General features: G+C 40.6%; 1 protein-coding gene across 2 annotated transcripts in view; it reads right to left on the bottom strand.

The window, feature by feature from the left end:
- Positions 1-12,707, bottom strand: part of mgab (MAX dimerization protein MGA b) — a 66,182-nt gene that overhangs the window by 22,935 nt on the left and 30,540 nt on the right. For both annotated transcript variants that reach the window (XM_061929359.2, XM_061929360.1), the window contains 8 exons: positions 12,578-12,706; positions 11,788-11,889; positions 11,401-11,707; positions 7,091-7,259; positions 5,947-6,148; positions 5,455-5,582; positions 709-865; positions 422-636 (listed from right to left, as the gene is read on the bottom strand). In XM_061929359.2, coding sequence (XP_061785343.1) covers positions 422-636; positions 709-865; positions 5,455-5,582; positions 5,947-6,148; positions 7,091-7,259; positions 11,401-11,707; positions 11,788-11,889; positions 12,578-12,706 — 1,409 coding nt within the window. The remainder of the gene's footprint in view (positions 1-421; positions 637-708; positions 866-5,454; positions 5,583-5,946; positions 6,149-7,090; positions 7,260-11,400; positions 11,708-11,787; positions 11,890-12,577; position 12,707) is intronic.

The raw sequence follows: 12,707 nt of genomic DNA, 5'->3' as shown, positions 1-12,707 counted from the left end.
GATTATTTTAGTAAACAAGTAATCGATTGATTTTGTTAAATTATTCAAATAAATGAATAAATCACACTTTATTGCCTCAATGTGTCTTAGGGAAACTTGGTAGGAACAAGGATTATTCTAATGACCTTTATTTCTTCTTATAAATGCACAATAAATTGAAATTGCGCTATTGGTAGCGTCAATATATGTTCGTATTTGAGCCATCTCTCGCACGCACACGCTGGTTTGGTTGTATTTTATTAAGATCTTACAGCATTTCGGCTGCTGTTAGCAATCAAGATTCGAGATGGTAATCATTTCGTCGTTAAGCTCAAGACCTATCCCCGGCAGAGATCCTTGTGTTAAAGAAACATCTCTAAACCCACTCTACCCATCACAATCTGAGGTCACATGCTCGCCAAGTGTTGGTGCACAAACCCACCCTGTAGGTGACGATGGCTCCGCTGGGCTTCTTAATGAAGATCTTCATGATGGGTTGGATGTGATAAGGTCCCACGGTGAACGGCTCCGACAGCTTATCATGATTTATGCGCTGGCACAGGGCCTCCAGGATCATCTGGGTGTCTTTCTCCCAGCGGCATGCCGATTGGATCTCAATGTGTGTTTTAGGCACAGCTTGTTGGGATTCTGTGTTTTCTGCAAGAAAACACACAGGAGTTACACAGTGTAGCGCAAGATGATTCTTCATAATATATTCATGGCACTTACCGGTTCTACTGATCTTTTCAACGGCCACTACGATCGTGTGGCAGTCAGGCTCTATGGTGATCTGAGGCGGCAGCTTGCTATTGACTGCTCGTACACGGGCGCATGTCACAAAGCTCTCCAAGTATTTATACACTGGATCCTTATCCTCTTCTTTAATCTGCAAACATGTGTTGGCAATTTTCATGTGGGACACTTATGGGTTGGTGTAGCAGCAGTGCAAACAACTTGAGGGTTCCAGGTTTGATCCCTGCTTCCGCCATCTTCGTCACTGCCCTTGTGTCCTTGGGCAAGACAGTTTACCCACCTGCTCCCATTGCCACCCACACTCTTTTAAACTATGTAAAGCGATTTGAGTCTCTAGAGAAAAGCACTATATACAGTACATATATTTCACTTCAGTGGTCAGGATAATATTTGTTTTGGACATGCTTAAACTTGTTAAAGAACATTAAGGAACATCACAGTCAAACAGTTCAACATGCCTGAGAAAAAGAAGCCAAGTTGATTTAATGCTACTACTTCCTGTTTCCCAGCGATTACTAATATAATGTGTTCACTTCCTGTGTTTGAATACTACCATCAGTACAAGTGGAAAAATGGAGCGCGGACGATGCAGAATCGATGGACAAATGTCCAAATATTGATTATTCATGTCCTGTTAAATAAAATAATACAGACGGTTCTAAAATGCAGATCGAGTGCGGCAGAGGACAGAAGAACATGCAAGCTAGCTTGAATGTCAAGTAGTGAAATAAGAAAAGAATAAATGTTTTGTACATTTTTAACAGACGTTTAACTGGAAACGTCTTAAAATAGAGAGCAACCAAATTAGAAGAGGAAATTAGTAAGTAGATTAATAAATCAGGAGAGACAATATCCACACAGTACAGCCGATAGCAATAGATATGACTGAGCAAATAGAGCACACACATCTTTTAGGTGCAAGTTTATGGTGACTGGGGGCAACGTCTCTGAACATTCTGTGGTTTTAGAGGGCAAGAAAATGAAATCAAGGAGGCCTACTCGCCAAGTAGGACATTTATTTATTTGGTAAAGGCATTTCTAACACCGACCACAAGGAGTCCAGATTTCTGGTCACCAGCAGGCTTCATCCTGGCAACCATCACTCTGGCAGTCAGAGGAAAAATAATATGGTGTAAAAGTCCATTCAAAGTTCAGTAGTTCAACTTCAAATGTAAAACTATAATGTGATATAAACTCATTACATACAAAGTGAAATATGTCAAGCTTTTATTTGTTATAATTTTGATGATTATGGTTTACAGTTTTTGAATACCCAAAACTTTCTGAAATGTTATATTCGAGGTTTTCATGAGCTGTAAGCCATAATCATAAAAAAAAAAAAGTATAAATATCGTGGTTTGCATGTTATGAGCCTATGTCATATGAACATTTGTTTCACTTCGTAAATCCAATTGCTGGTTTAAATAAACATTTGCACGAAATTGCAATTTTTTTACTTTCACCTGTGTGTGTGTGTGTGTATATATATACGGTATATATTTATGCTGTGCGATAGGGATGTAAAATTATGAACATTTCATATCACGGTTATTGTCACCACAATCATCACCGCTACCATTATTATCATTGTATTGTTGAATGTGCTAAAAAAATACTCATACACACTTATAACCAAATTTTTATTTAAAAAATAAAATACAAAAAATAAATAGCCCTACAATATTGTTTATTGGCAGAAAAAAATATGTTAAATAATACTGTTCTGGCTACTTAGGAGACATTTTTACTTGAGCCTTAATAAATGTTTATTTTCTTTCCTTTTAATTTGTAAGGTTTAGTATTGTTTAAGAAAGAATTGTGTGTTGGATGCGTCACTACCGGTTTATGTGACGTCAAGCAAATTAACTTTCTCTTGTCACATTCCTTCAATTATCGATTGATCTCTCTTCTCTGTCTGAGAGCACAGCCTGTAGGTTTAATGTGCACAATTGGATATCTTAATTTCTCATACAGTAATATGTTTTTACATGTTTGGATTGAGGAAGGTTGTTTTTTTATTGGGGAAAGACGTTAATATCTCTTGTCTTCATGTTAACATTTAATTAAGCTTGCTAGTGCTAGCTTAATTCTCTAATAAATTAGCAGTGAGTTTATCAAAACATTATCAATCAGGGTTTTACAATCATTTTTTAATTTAAAAAAGGAAATATTAACCGTGGTAAGTTTTACCGCGGTTTATCATTATACCACTTATCGTTACATCACTACTGTGCACACCCACATCCAAAACTGGAAATGAAGCAGCCGCCAAAGGAATAGAAGCCAAAAGAGGAGTCTTTCATACATATTATCAATAATTAAATATAATAAATGTAACAAACAATAAATCAACAATATACAATATAATAATAATATGCAACATAATAAAAGCTGCATATATAATCTATCTATAATTGAATGGTAGCCCCTAAAATCATAATTGCAATTGAATCGAGAGGTGCCCAAAGATTCACACCTCTAACCATCAGTGTTTTCCACAGGACTGCAATTTCTCTGTGGTGCAGTGTAGGGATGTCCCGATCCAGGTTTTTGCACTTCCGATCCGATACCGATATTGTTTTTGCATTTCCGATCCGATACCGATACTGACCGATACCGATACAGACCGATACTGACCGATACTGGCCTATCCGAGCATGTATTAAAGTTTAAAGTTATTTAGCCTGCTTAGTTGTCAGAATCATGTTGAAAAGGGTGTTAGTACTCTTGATAACAACTAGCCAGCTGAATTAGGGGAGTTTGAATAATACACAATGGTTGGTAACAAGAAACTGACCTGTTTATTCAAGGATAAACACAAAATAGACAAAATTATACATGACAAACAGAAATGGCATCATTGAACTAGGGCTGGGCGATATGGCCTTTTTTTAATATTGCGATATTTTAAGGCCATATTGCGATACACGATATATATCTCGATATTTTGCCTTAGCCTTGAATGAACACTTGATGCATATAATCACAGCAGTATGATGATTCTATGTGTTTTGATTGATTGATTGAGAGTTTTATTAGTAGGTTGCACAGTGAAGTACATATTCCGTACAATTGACCACTAAATGGTAACACCCGAATAAGTTTTTCCAACTTGTTTAAGACGGGGTCCACTTAAATTGATTCATGATACAGATATATACTATTAGATATATACTATCATCATAATACAGTCATCACACAAGATAATCACATTGAATTATTTACATTATTTATAATCCAGGGTGTGGAGGGGGCGCCTGATGGAAGTGTCAAAAAGACAGCCAAAAGAGTTTGATATGAGAATAAATCTAAAGTTAAAATATAGGGTAGAAATGCACCCATTTGCAGGAAATGTAGTCTTGATTTTCAAAATGTTCTTTCAAGGCTTGCATGTCTACATTAAAACATTCTTCTTCATACTGCATTAATATATGCTACTTTTAAACTTTCATGCAGAGAAGGAAATCACAACTAAAAAAATCACTAATTTTTTCATACGGTGTTGATGTGGACATTTTTGCCATTTTGATGGTGTGGAGTCTGGACGTGTGGCACCGAATGGAGATAAGCGTCTCGACAGACGTCACAATATTTGAACAATGATGACGAAAACTGTTGTCTCTGTCGTGTCCGTGTGTCGAAAATTGTTATGCGCTTATTTTTTTTATTTGATTTTGTGCGTGGCATAGATTTGCCGTGCGCAGAGGACGCTTGAGCAGGCGCGCAACTTAGCGGCTGCGCTAGCATCACAGCTAAAGTTAGCCATGCCGCTACCTCGCTCTCTGCTGGGAGAGGACGTATACGTATGTGACGTATGACGTGACAGTATGTGACGTATGACGTGACAGTATGTGACGTGTGTAAGAAGGTGCGCTCGCTGTCTGTGAGAGGGAGACACAGGAAAGAGTGAGAAGAGCCTGTCGTGTAATGCCAGCAGCTAAAAGCAACTGCGTGAGAATTGTGGATGTGTTGAAGGTGTGCTGGAAAATGCGGAACGGAAATTACGGAGCAGCAGAAAAGTGGAATGTATTATTTAAATAGGTGCGTTGGAAAACACGGACCGCAGTTTTTTTAAAACTGGATCTGGATCGGCATTTTCCCATGCCTTGCCGATACGCAATTTTTGGCAAATATCGGCAGCCGATCCGATCCAAATATCGGATCGGGACATCCCTAGTGCAGTGTAGACGTTTCGACCGCCACCGTGCGCTGCAGGCATCGTGAGAGAAAGCAGAAAACGCTGCGGAATCTAGGGCTAAACTAATGGCTATTTAATCAGCAATCCTGAACAATCGTTGCTCCAACAAAAGTGACCATGTTCAACTTCTGACATCCACCAACAGAATATGAAAAAATGTTGTGTTTACGTATTTTCGGAAACATGGCTTAACGATGACATCCTAAACCAGGTCGTTCAGCTACAACAGCAGACAAGGCACTTACAAGGCGTGTTATGAAGCCGAGTTACGATGCCACCTACTGTTCGAAGCTGTAACAACATGCTGCATTCACAGTCCCATTACAATGTGTTCATTAGCGAGGGTGTAACAGGTACCACAAAATGTATTTTTGCTGATCAAAGCATGGGAAACACTAGGCATTTCTAATAATGAGACAAACTAGAGAATACGATACCTCATGCAGAGATAAAAGAAAGGGGGAGAAAAATTAAATGAAACAAAGGGAATAAATGAAAATAAAATTGTCATGTGATGTTTTTACCTGTTCCTGCAGAAAAGCACTGCATGCTTTCGGGCCCTTTGGAAATGGTGCAATGACATTTTCTGGAGCAAAAAACAGATCTGGCTCTGTGTCATAAATATCGTGAATCCACAGTTTACTGGAACTTGCTGGTGTAAAGACAAAAAAAAATCAGTGTGATTGTTTTGACAGATATATAAGTGTCAGAAAAAGGAAAGATAGTCAATGCATCACAATGGCCCACAAGTTCAACTAACATTTATGCATTGATTCCTAAAAATGCCAGAGCCCTGTGATACAAAGGATCTTTGACTTGTGTTTTTTGCAGTAAGTCCTTAAAACAGCAGAGCGCTCTGTTGTTCTCTATGTGCACTATAGGGCACACTTTTAAAGTGTCAGTGACATTCTTGGATGTAATAACTCCCATTTAGAGACAGCATCTCATTAACGGGAGTTATTATACAATTTCTAATGACACCTCATTGATCATGTGCAGTTGATGGAAGATCTTACATTTAGTCGCTTCATTGTTTTCTTCGGAGCAGGTGCAATTAAACATGCATTCAAGTCGCCGGCAGTGGAGAGCGTCTCTTGCGGGACAATTGAGGCTATGGCACACGCAGCCCAGCCTGCAGAACTCCTTGCCGCATACCGGTCTAAAGGCACTGTGGTCCAGGTACGGGGGAGATCCCTGCTGAGCCTGGTCATGCGGCGTCTGATTAAAAACAGGAGAGGAGAGGAGAGTCTCAAAGTGGTTTCTGGAAGGTTTACCATGATGGATGCTGCATAAATGATGATAATACTTTTTCCTGGACGATAAATTGTCTCACAAATTATTGCAGATGAACAATATTATTGTCAGCATTATTTTAAGACCAAATTAGGCCCTAATGTAATCATAATATATAATAATAAAATTAATGCAAAGTAATTAACTTTGATTTCTCAGTTTTTTTAAGCATTGTAATTTGAAGGTCAATAAGTTTTAATCATCCTAAATAACTGAACAAACAATACGAATGAAATGGACTCTTAATCTCTAGTTAGCAAAAATTGCACTTGAATAAATATTGAACATCTTGAAGTGCAGTTTTTCCCCAGTTGAAAAAACTGGACCGGGTGGTTTGTTTGGTTGTTCTTGCCATCACTTTCCAACAAATTGGACATACTTGCTCGTTAGTCCATGTTGATGGGCTCATCCTGCTTACTGGTTTAAAGCCGAAATATTCCCAAACTGGAAATTTGGCTTTGCAATCATCTTTTTACCTTGCAGTGCTTCTCACTAGTGAGTTGCAATTAGCGAGGTTCTGTGCATGCTTTTTTTGCGTGTAAGCTAGCGATCCCGCCTGTGCCCACTGAGACAAAGACTGAATGAGTGACAGGAGGACTCATCCCGTTCATTTAATTTTGCTATTAAACCAAAGCACTCAAGTGCTGAGAGCAATGCGCAGGGTGAATTAACAATTGTGTACCCTGTTTGAAAGCGAGAGACAACGAAAAAACACAGACATGGAAATTAATTGTTCAATTAATTGATTTATTGACCATCGGCCCAGGTCTAACCACTCCATGAAATAATCTGCCTATACAAACATAATAATGCTCACTTCTTTACTGACACTATCAAGCAGTTTCAACTGGACACAATGTTTATTACCTTTTTAGTCAACATGACAGAGAGAGCAGTCGACATCCTCCGTGACTTCACCCGTGTTCTCTCCCATCCCTGGTTGACAGCCTGCGCCTCCATCTTTATCAGTTTGGATTCAATCTGGTCAAACAAAGGTGCGTACAGGCTGGAGCGCGGCAGAGACTGGTGGGTAGAGCTGAGGAAAGGAGAACATAAAAGGTCAATTATTTAACGATACTCATGTGCATTGCAATTTAATGAGAAATACATATCAGATGCTAAATATATACAGTTTCCATTGTGTATTAAATGTGCCAGGCAGCACTGCGGCACAGGTGTCGGTGCTGTTGCTTCACAACAACACTTCACGGAGTCTTTCTGTGTGGAGTTTGCATGTTCTCCCCCTGACTGCGTGGGTTCCCACCGGGTACTTTGGCTTCCTCCCACCACCAAAGACATGCACCTGGGGATAGGCTCATTTGCAACACTAAATTGGCCCTAGTGTGTGAATGTTGTCTGTCTATCTGTGTTGGCCTTGCGATGAGGTGGCGACTTGTCCAGGGTGTACCCCGCATTCCACCCAAATTCAGCTGGGATAGGCTTCAGCTACACCTGTGACCCCGAGACGGACAAGCGGTAGAAATGGATGGACAGCTGGATTAAATGGGCCCAGTATAAAAGAGTGTGATGTGAAACGGTGGCCACCAACCACCGGTTCGGGGACCGGAACTGGTCCGTGACACATTTGCTACTGGGCCGCACAGAAACATTAATTAATTTATAAACTACCGCATTTTCTCCAACTTAACTTTTGCCTGTCCCACTAAACACACCAATAAGCTTGTTAATAGGTGTGTATTATACCTCCTGATAGGAAGTCGCCATTTGTTATCGTACATTCATGAACATATAAAATTATAATGTGCCAGATTGTAGGCAGAGGGACCCGGGGACCACTCCAATATTAACACTGAATTAGTAATCTTACTCTTGATTCTGATCATATTCAATGAAATAAAATATCTAACCTACTTACAGTTTAGTACCTTGCAAAATGATATAAAAGCATGTGTTACTCACAAAAATTATTAATAATTGAACAAATAAGGCCTAGGCTTAGGTCAGGCTGATTAGAAAAAGAAGTACTAACCATATAAACAATATATTTACATACAATATGTTTATGTTGTGCTAAAATTAATAAATTAATAATAAATATGACTTGTCCAGGGTGTACCCCGCCTACCGCCCAAATGCAGCTGAGATAGGCTCCAGCACCCCCCGCGACCCCAAAAGGGACAAATGGTAGAAAATGGATGGATGGATGTTTACACTGTGAATAAAATTAAAGTGCAAATTAAAATACAGCTTTACCACTTTAGTGATAATTTAGCACCAGACTTCTTCTGCTTGTTATATATTGTCATTACTTTTAGCGCCAGACTTCTTCTGTTTGTTATACAGGTAAAAGCCAGTAAATTTGAATATTTTGAAAAACTTGATTTATTTCAGTAATTGCATTCAAAAGGTGTAACTTGTACATTATATTTATTCATTGCACACAGACCGATGCATTCAAATGTTTATTTCATTTAATTTTGATGATTTGAAGTGGCAACAAATGAAAATCCAAAATTCCGTGTGTCACAAAATTAGAATATTGTGTAAGGCTAATACAAAAAAGGGATTTTTAGAAATGTTGGCCAACTGAAAAGTATGAAAATGAAAAATATGAGCATGTACAATACTCAATACTTGGTTGGAGCTCCTTTTGCCTCAATTACTGCGTTAATGCGGCGTGGCATGGAGTCGATGAGTTTCTGGCACTGCTCAGGTGTTATGAGAGCCCAGGTTGCTCTGATAGTGGCCTTCAACTCTTCTGCGTTTTTGGGTCTGGCATTCTGCATCTTCCTTTTCACAATACCCCACAGATTTTCTATGGGGCTAAGGTCAGGGGAGTTGGCGGGCCAATTTAGAACAGAAATATCATGGTCCGTAAACCAGGCACGGGTAGATTTTGCGCTGTGTGCAGGCGCCAAGTCCTGTTGGAACTTGAAATCTCCATCTCCATAGAGCAGGTCAGCAGCAGGAAGCATGAAGTGCTCTAAAACTTGCTGGTAGACGGCTGCGTTGACCCTGGATCTCAGGAAACAGAGTGGACCGACACCAGCAGATGACATGGCACCCCAAACCATCACTGATGGTGGAAACTTTACACTAGACTTCAGGCAACGTGGATCCTGTGCCTCTCCTGTCTTCCTGCAGACTCTGGGACCTCGATTTCCAAAGGAAATGCAAAATTTGCTTTCGTCAGAAAACATGACTTTGGACCACTCAGCAGCAGTCCAGCTGGTGTCGGTCCACTCTGTTTCCTGAGATCCAGGGTCAACGCAGCCGTCTACCAGCAAGTTTTAGAGCACTTCATGCTTCCTGCTGCTGACCTGCTCTATGGAGATGGAGATTTCAAGTTCCAACAGGACTTGGCGCCTGCACACAGCGCAAAATCTACCCGTGCCTGGTTTACGGACCATGATATTTCTGTTCTAAATTGGCCCGCCAACTCCCCTGACCTTAGCCCCATAGAAAATCTGTGGGGTATTGTGAAAAGGAAGATGCAGAATGCCAGACCCAAAAACGCAGAAGAGTTGAAGGCCACTATCAGAGCAACCTGGGCTCTCATAACACCTGAGCAGTGCCAGAAACTCATCGACTCCATGCCACGCCGCATTAACGCAGTAATTGAGGCAAAAGGAGCTCCAACCAAGTATTGAGTATTGTACATGCTCATATTTTTCATTTTCATACTTTTCAGTTGGCCAACATTTCTAAAAATCCCTTTTTTGTATTAGCCTTACACAATATTCTAATTTTGTGACACACGGAATTTTGGATTTTCATTTGTTGCCACTTCAAATCATCAAAATTAAATGAAATAAACATTTGAATGCATCAGTCTGTGTGCAATGAATAAATATAATGTACAAGTTACACCTTTTGAATGCAATTACTGAAATAAATCAAGTTTTTCAAAATATTCTAATTTACTGGCTTTTACCTGTATATTGTCATTACTGCCACAAGTGGTAGTAAAGTGTATTACAACTATGTACCGCTGCGGCCTATGCGGACCACAGCTGAAAAAACAGATATAACATCCTAGGGGGCTCTCGCCACCCAACACTGGGCCCCAGCCCTATGGTTAAGAAATACTGTTATATAGTATATGCCATCAACGTGCCGGGGACCACCTCCTTGCAAAGAAACACACCCAGGGCTACCGCTTCTTCAGCGTTATGGTGAGTTGACTTTTCATGCTCTTTTTTTTTCCGGTTTTTATCTGCCAGACGTGGAAAGCCGGTCTGTGAAAATAATGCATACATTAAACCGGTCCCTGGTGGAAAAAAATGTTGGGGACCCCTGATGTAAAATGATATGTGTCCCTGGAACCTGAGTATGAAAACCAAGTAGTGATAGAAATCTGCCACCACCCTCACTTTTTGCTCCACTTTTGAAAACGAGGCGCTCAAACACTCGCTTTTGAGGGAAAAAAACCTCCGCAGGCTTTGCTACAAATTTTAATGTGTAGCCTGGAGCTCTGCCAACTCTCGGTCAGCTACAGACATGGGAACTGTAAGTTTGATAATTTTGCTTTTCTTCAGCTAACAGGCTAATAACTTAGCATGATGTTTAAATATTATTACATCCTTAGTCCTTATCCTTAGTTATCTGTTCCAAAAGGTCAGATGAAAATTCAAGCAAATTCTCCCATAAAAAACAATGTACCGTAAATCAAATTAATTTGTTCCAGACACCTACAATTATCCACCCATCCATCCATTTTCTACCGCTTATTCCCTTTGGGGTCGCGGGGGGCGCTGGAGCCTATCTCAGCTACAATCGGGCGGAAGGCGGCGTACACCATGGACAAGTCGCCACCTCATCGCAGGGCCAACACAGATAGACAGACAACATTCACACTCACATTCACACACTAGGGCCAATTTAGTGTTGCCAATCAACCTATCCCCAGGTGCATGTCTTTGGAGGTGGGAGGAAGCCGGAGTACCCGGAGGGAACCCACGCAGTCAAGGGGAGAACATGCAAACTCCACACAGAAAGATCCGGAGCCTGGGGTTTAACCCAAGACTACTCAGGACCTTCGTATTGTGAGGCAGACGCACTAACCCCTCTTCCACCGTGCTGCCCACCTACAATTATCAACTTATGTAAAATGTTTGTGGTGAAAAACAAAGTCATTTGCCATTAAGGTAAAACGTTGATATTTAAAGTTTTAACAGGACAGCAACAACAGTAGGAAAAACCTATCAAGTTCTTACCTTTGTGGATCAGTCCTGCAAGCATCTCCCGCCAACGTAGGAGCCGGTGCCATCAAGGCAGCGTGTAAAAAAGGCTTGAAGGAAAGCGGGCAGGGCTTATTGACGCCCAAGACAGTCTTGCGCTGCTGGAGCGCGCTGTCCAACGTTTTTACGTAGCTGGAGCCCTTCGTTGGCAGCTGATACGCCACCGAAGACGCTTCGGGGCTGGTGGAGAAAGCGGCAGCGCGCTCACTGATTTGCTGAGCTTCGCTCTCCAGATACTCATCCAGCATGTTGCTGCAGAATGCTGAGAGATTCTTTTGTGATCCTGAATAAACCAAATAAATCAAGTGTAGCCATATTTGTTAGAGATTCATTACAAGTGTTAAGAAAAAGAGGCAGCCTCACCATTGTTTGTCTGCTTGCTGTGAATGAACTTGTTTTTCCAACCCTTTATTTTGGTCATATCACTCGTCTTTCCTGTTCGGGAGATGAAAGGCAATCCCTCACCTGCAGAAGAATCACACATTCACAACGCCGTAAAAAGCAGAGAAGCATGACGCGCTGTACAAAGTACACAAGCATGACGTGCTGCACAAACAGCATTTTGTTGTGGTGAACTGATCCAATATTGATATCGGATACAGGTTTAGCACCAGCAAAACAACATCTCATATATAAGAGCTCAAATAAAAGCAGTCATGCAGTGCATTTACTTGTAAAACTGACAGCCAGTTAACATCTGAATGTCTTCCAATAAACACACAAGGTTGGTAGGCTATAGGCAACAAGGAGATTGCAGCTACACAACAGCTAAGCACACAACAGCTAGATATACAGTATGTAATACATGTCCTTACAGTATATCAGTGCTTCTCAAATATTTTCTGTTGCGCACCCCCTTGGAAGAATAAAATATTTCAGGCCCCTCCCCTCCCCCCACTTTCCACTGTGACTATAAGTAGCATATTTTTTTAAATTAAATTGTTATAACTATATCCCTGCATAACATTGTAAGGTTACTAACAAAGGAAATAACACACTGGATTTTCCTCGTCTCCCACCGTGATTACAGTGAAGGCAAGTGCTATATACGCTTCATCATAATATATCAGGATACCCCTAGCATTTTGTTGTTTATTCTTTTAATCATACAATTCTAAACAAGAGAACGCTGCCACAGATGAGCGTCACTTACTGTCATTGCCCAAAGAGGTGCGCCTGTTGTCTTTTGTTGCCAGCTCAAAGGGAGGCAGGGGCAGGCAAACCCCCAGATAACGCAGGTCAATGGACTTGAAGGGGTCAAGGGAGCTCAACTTCAAGCCCAC

This window comes from Nerophis lumbriciformis, linkage group LG34, assembly GCF_033978685.3.
Source record: "Nerophis lumbriciformis linkage group LG34, RoL_Nlum_v2.1, whole genome shotgun sequence".
NCBI classification, from domain to species: domain Eukaryota; kingdom Metazoa; phylum Chordata; class Actinopteri; order Syngnathiformes; family Syngnathidae; genus Nerophis; species Nerophis lumbriciformis.
This window is presented reverse-complemented; position numbering and strand designations above follow the sequence as displayed.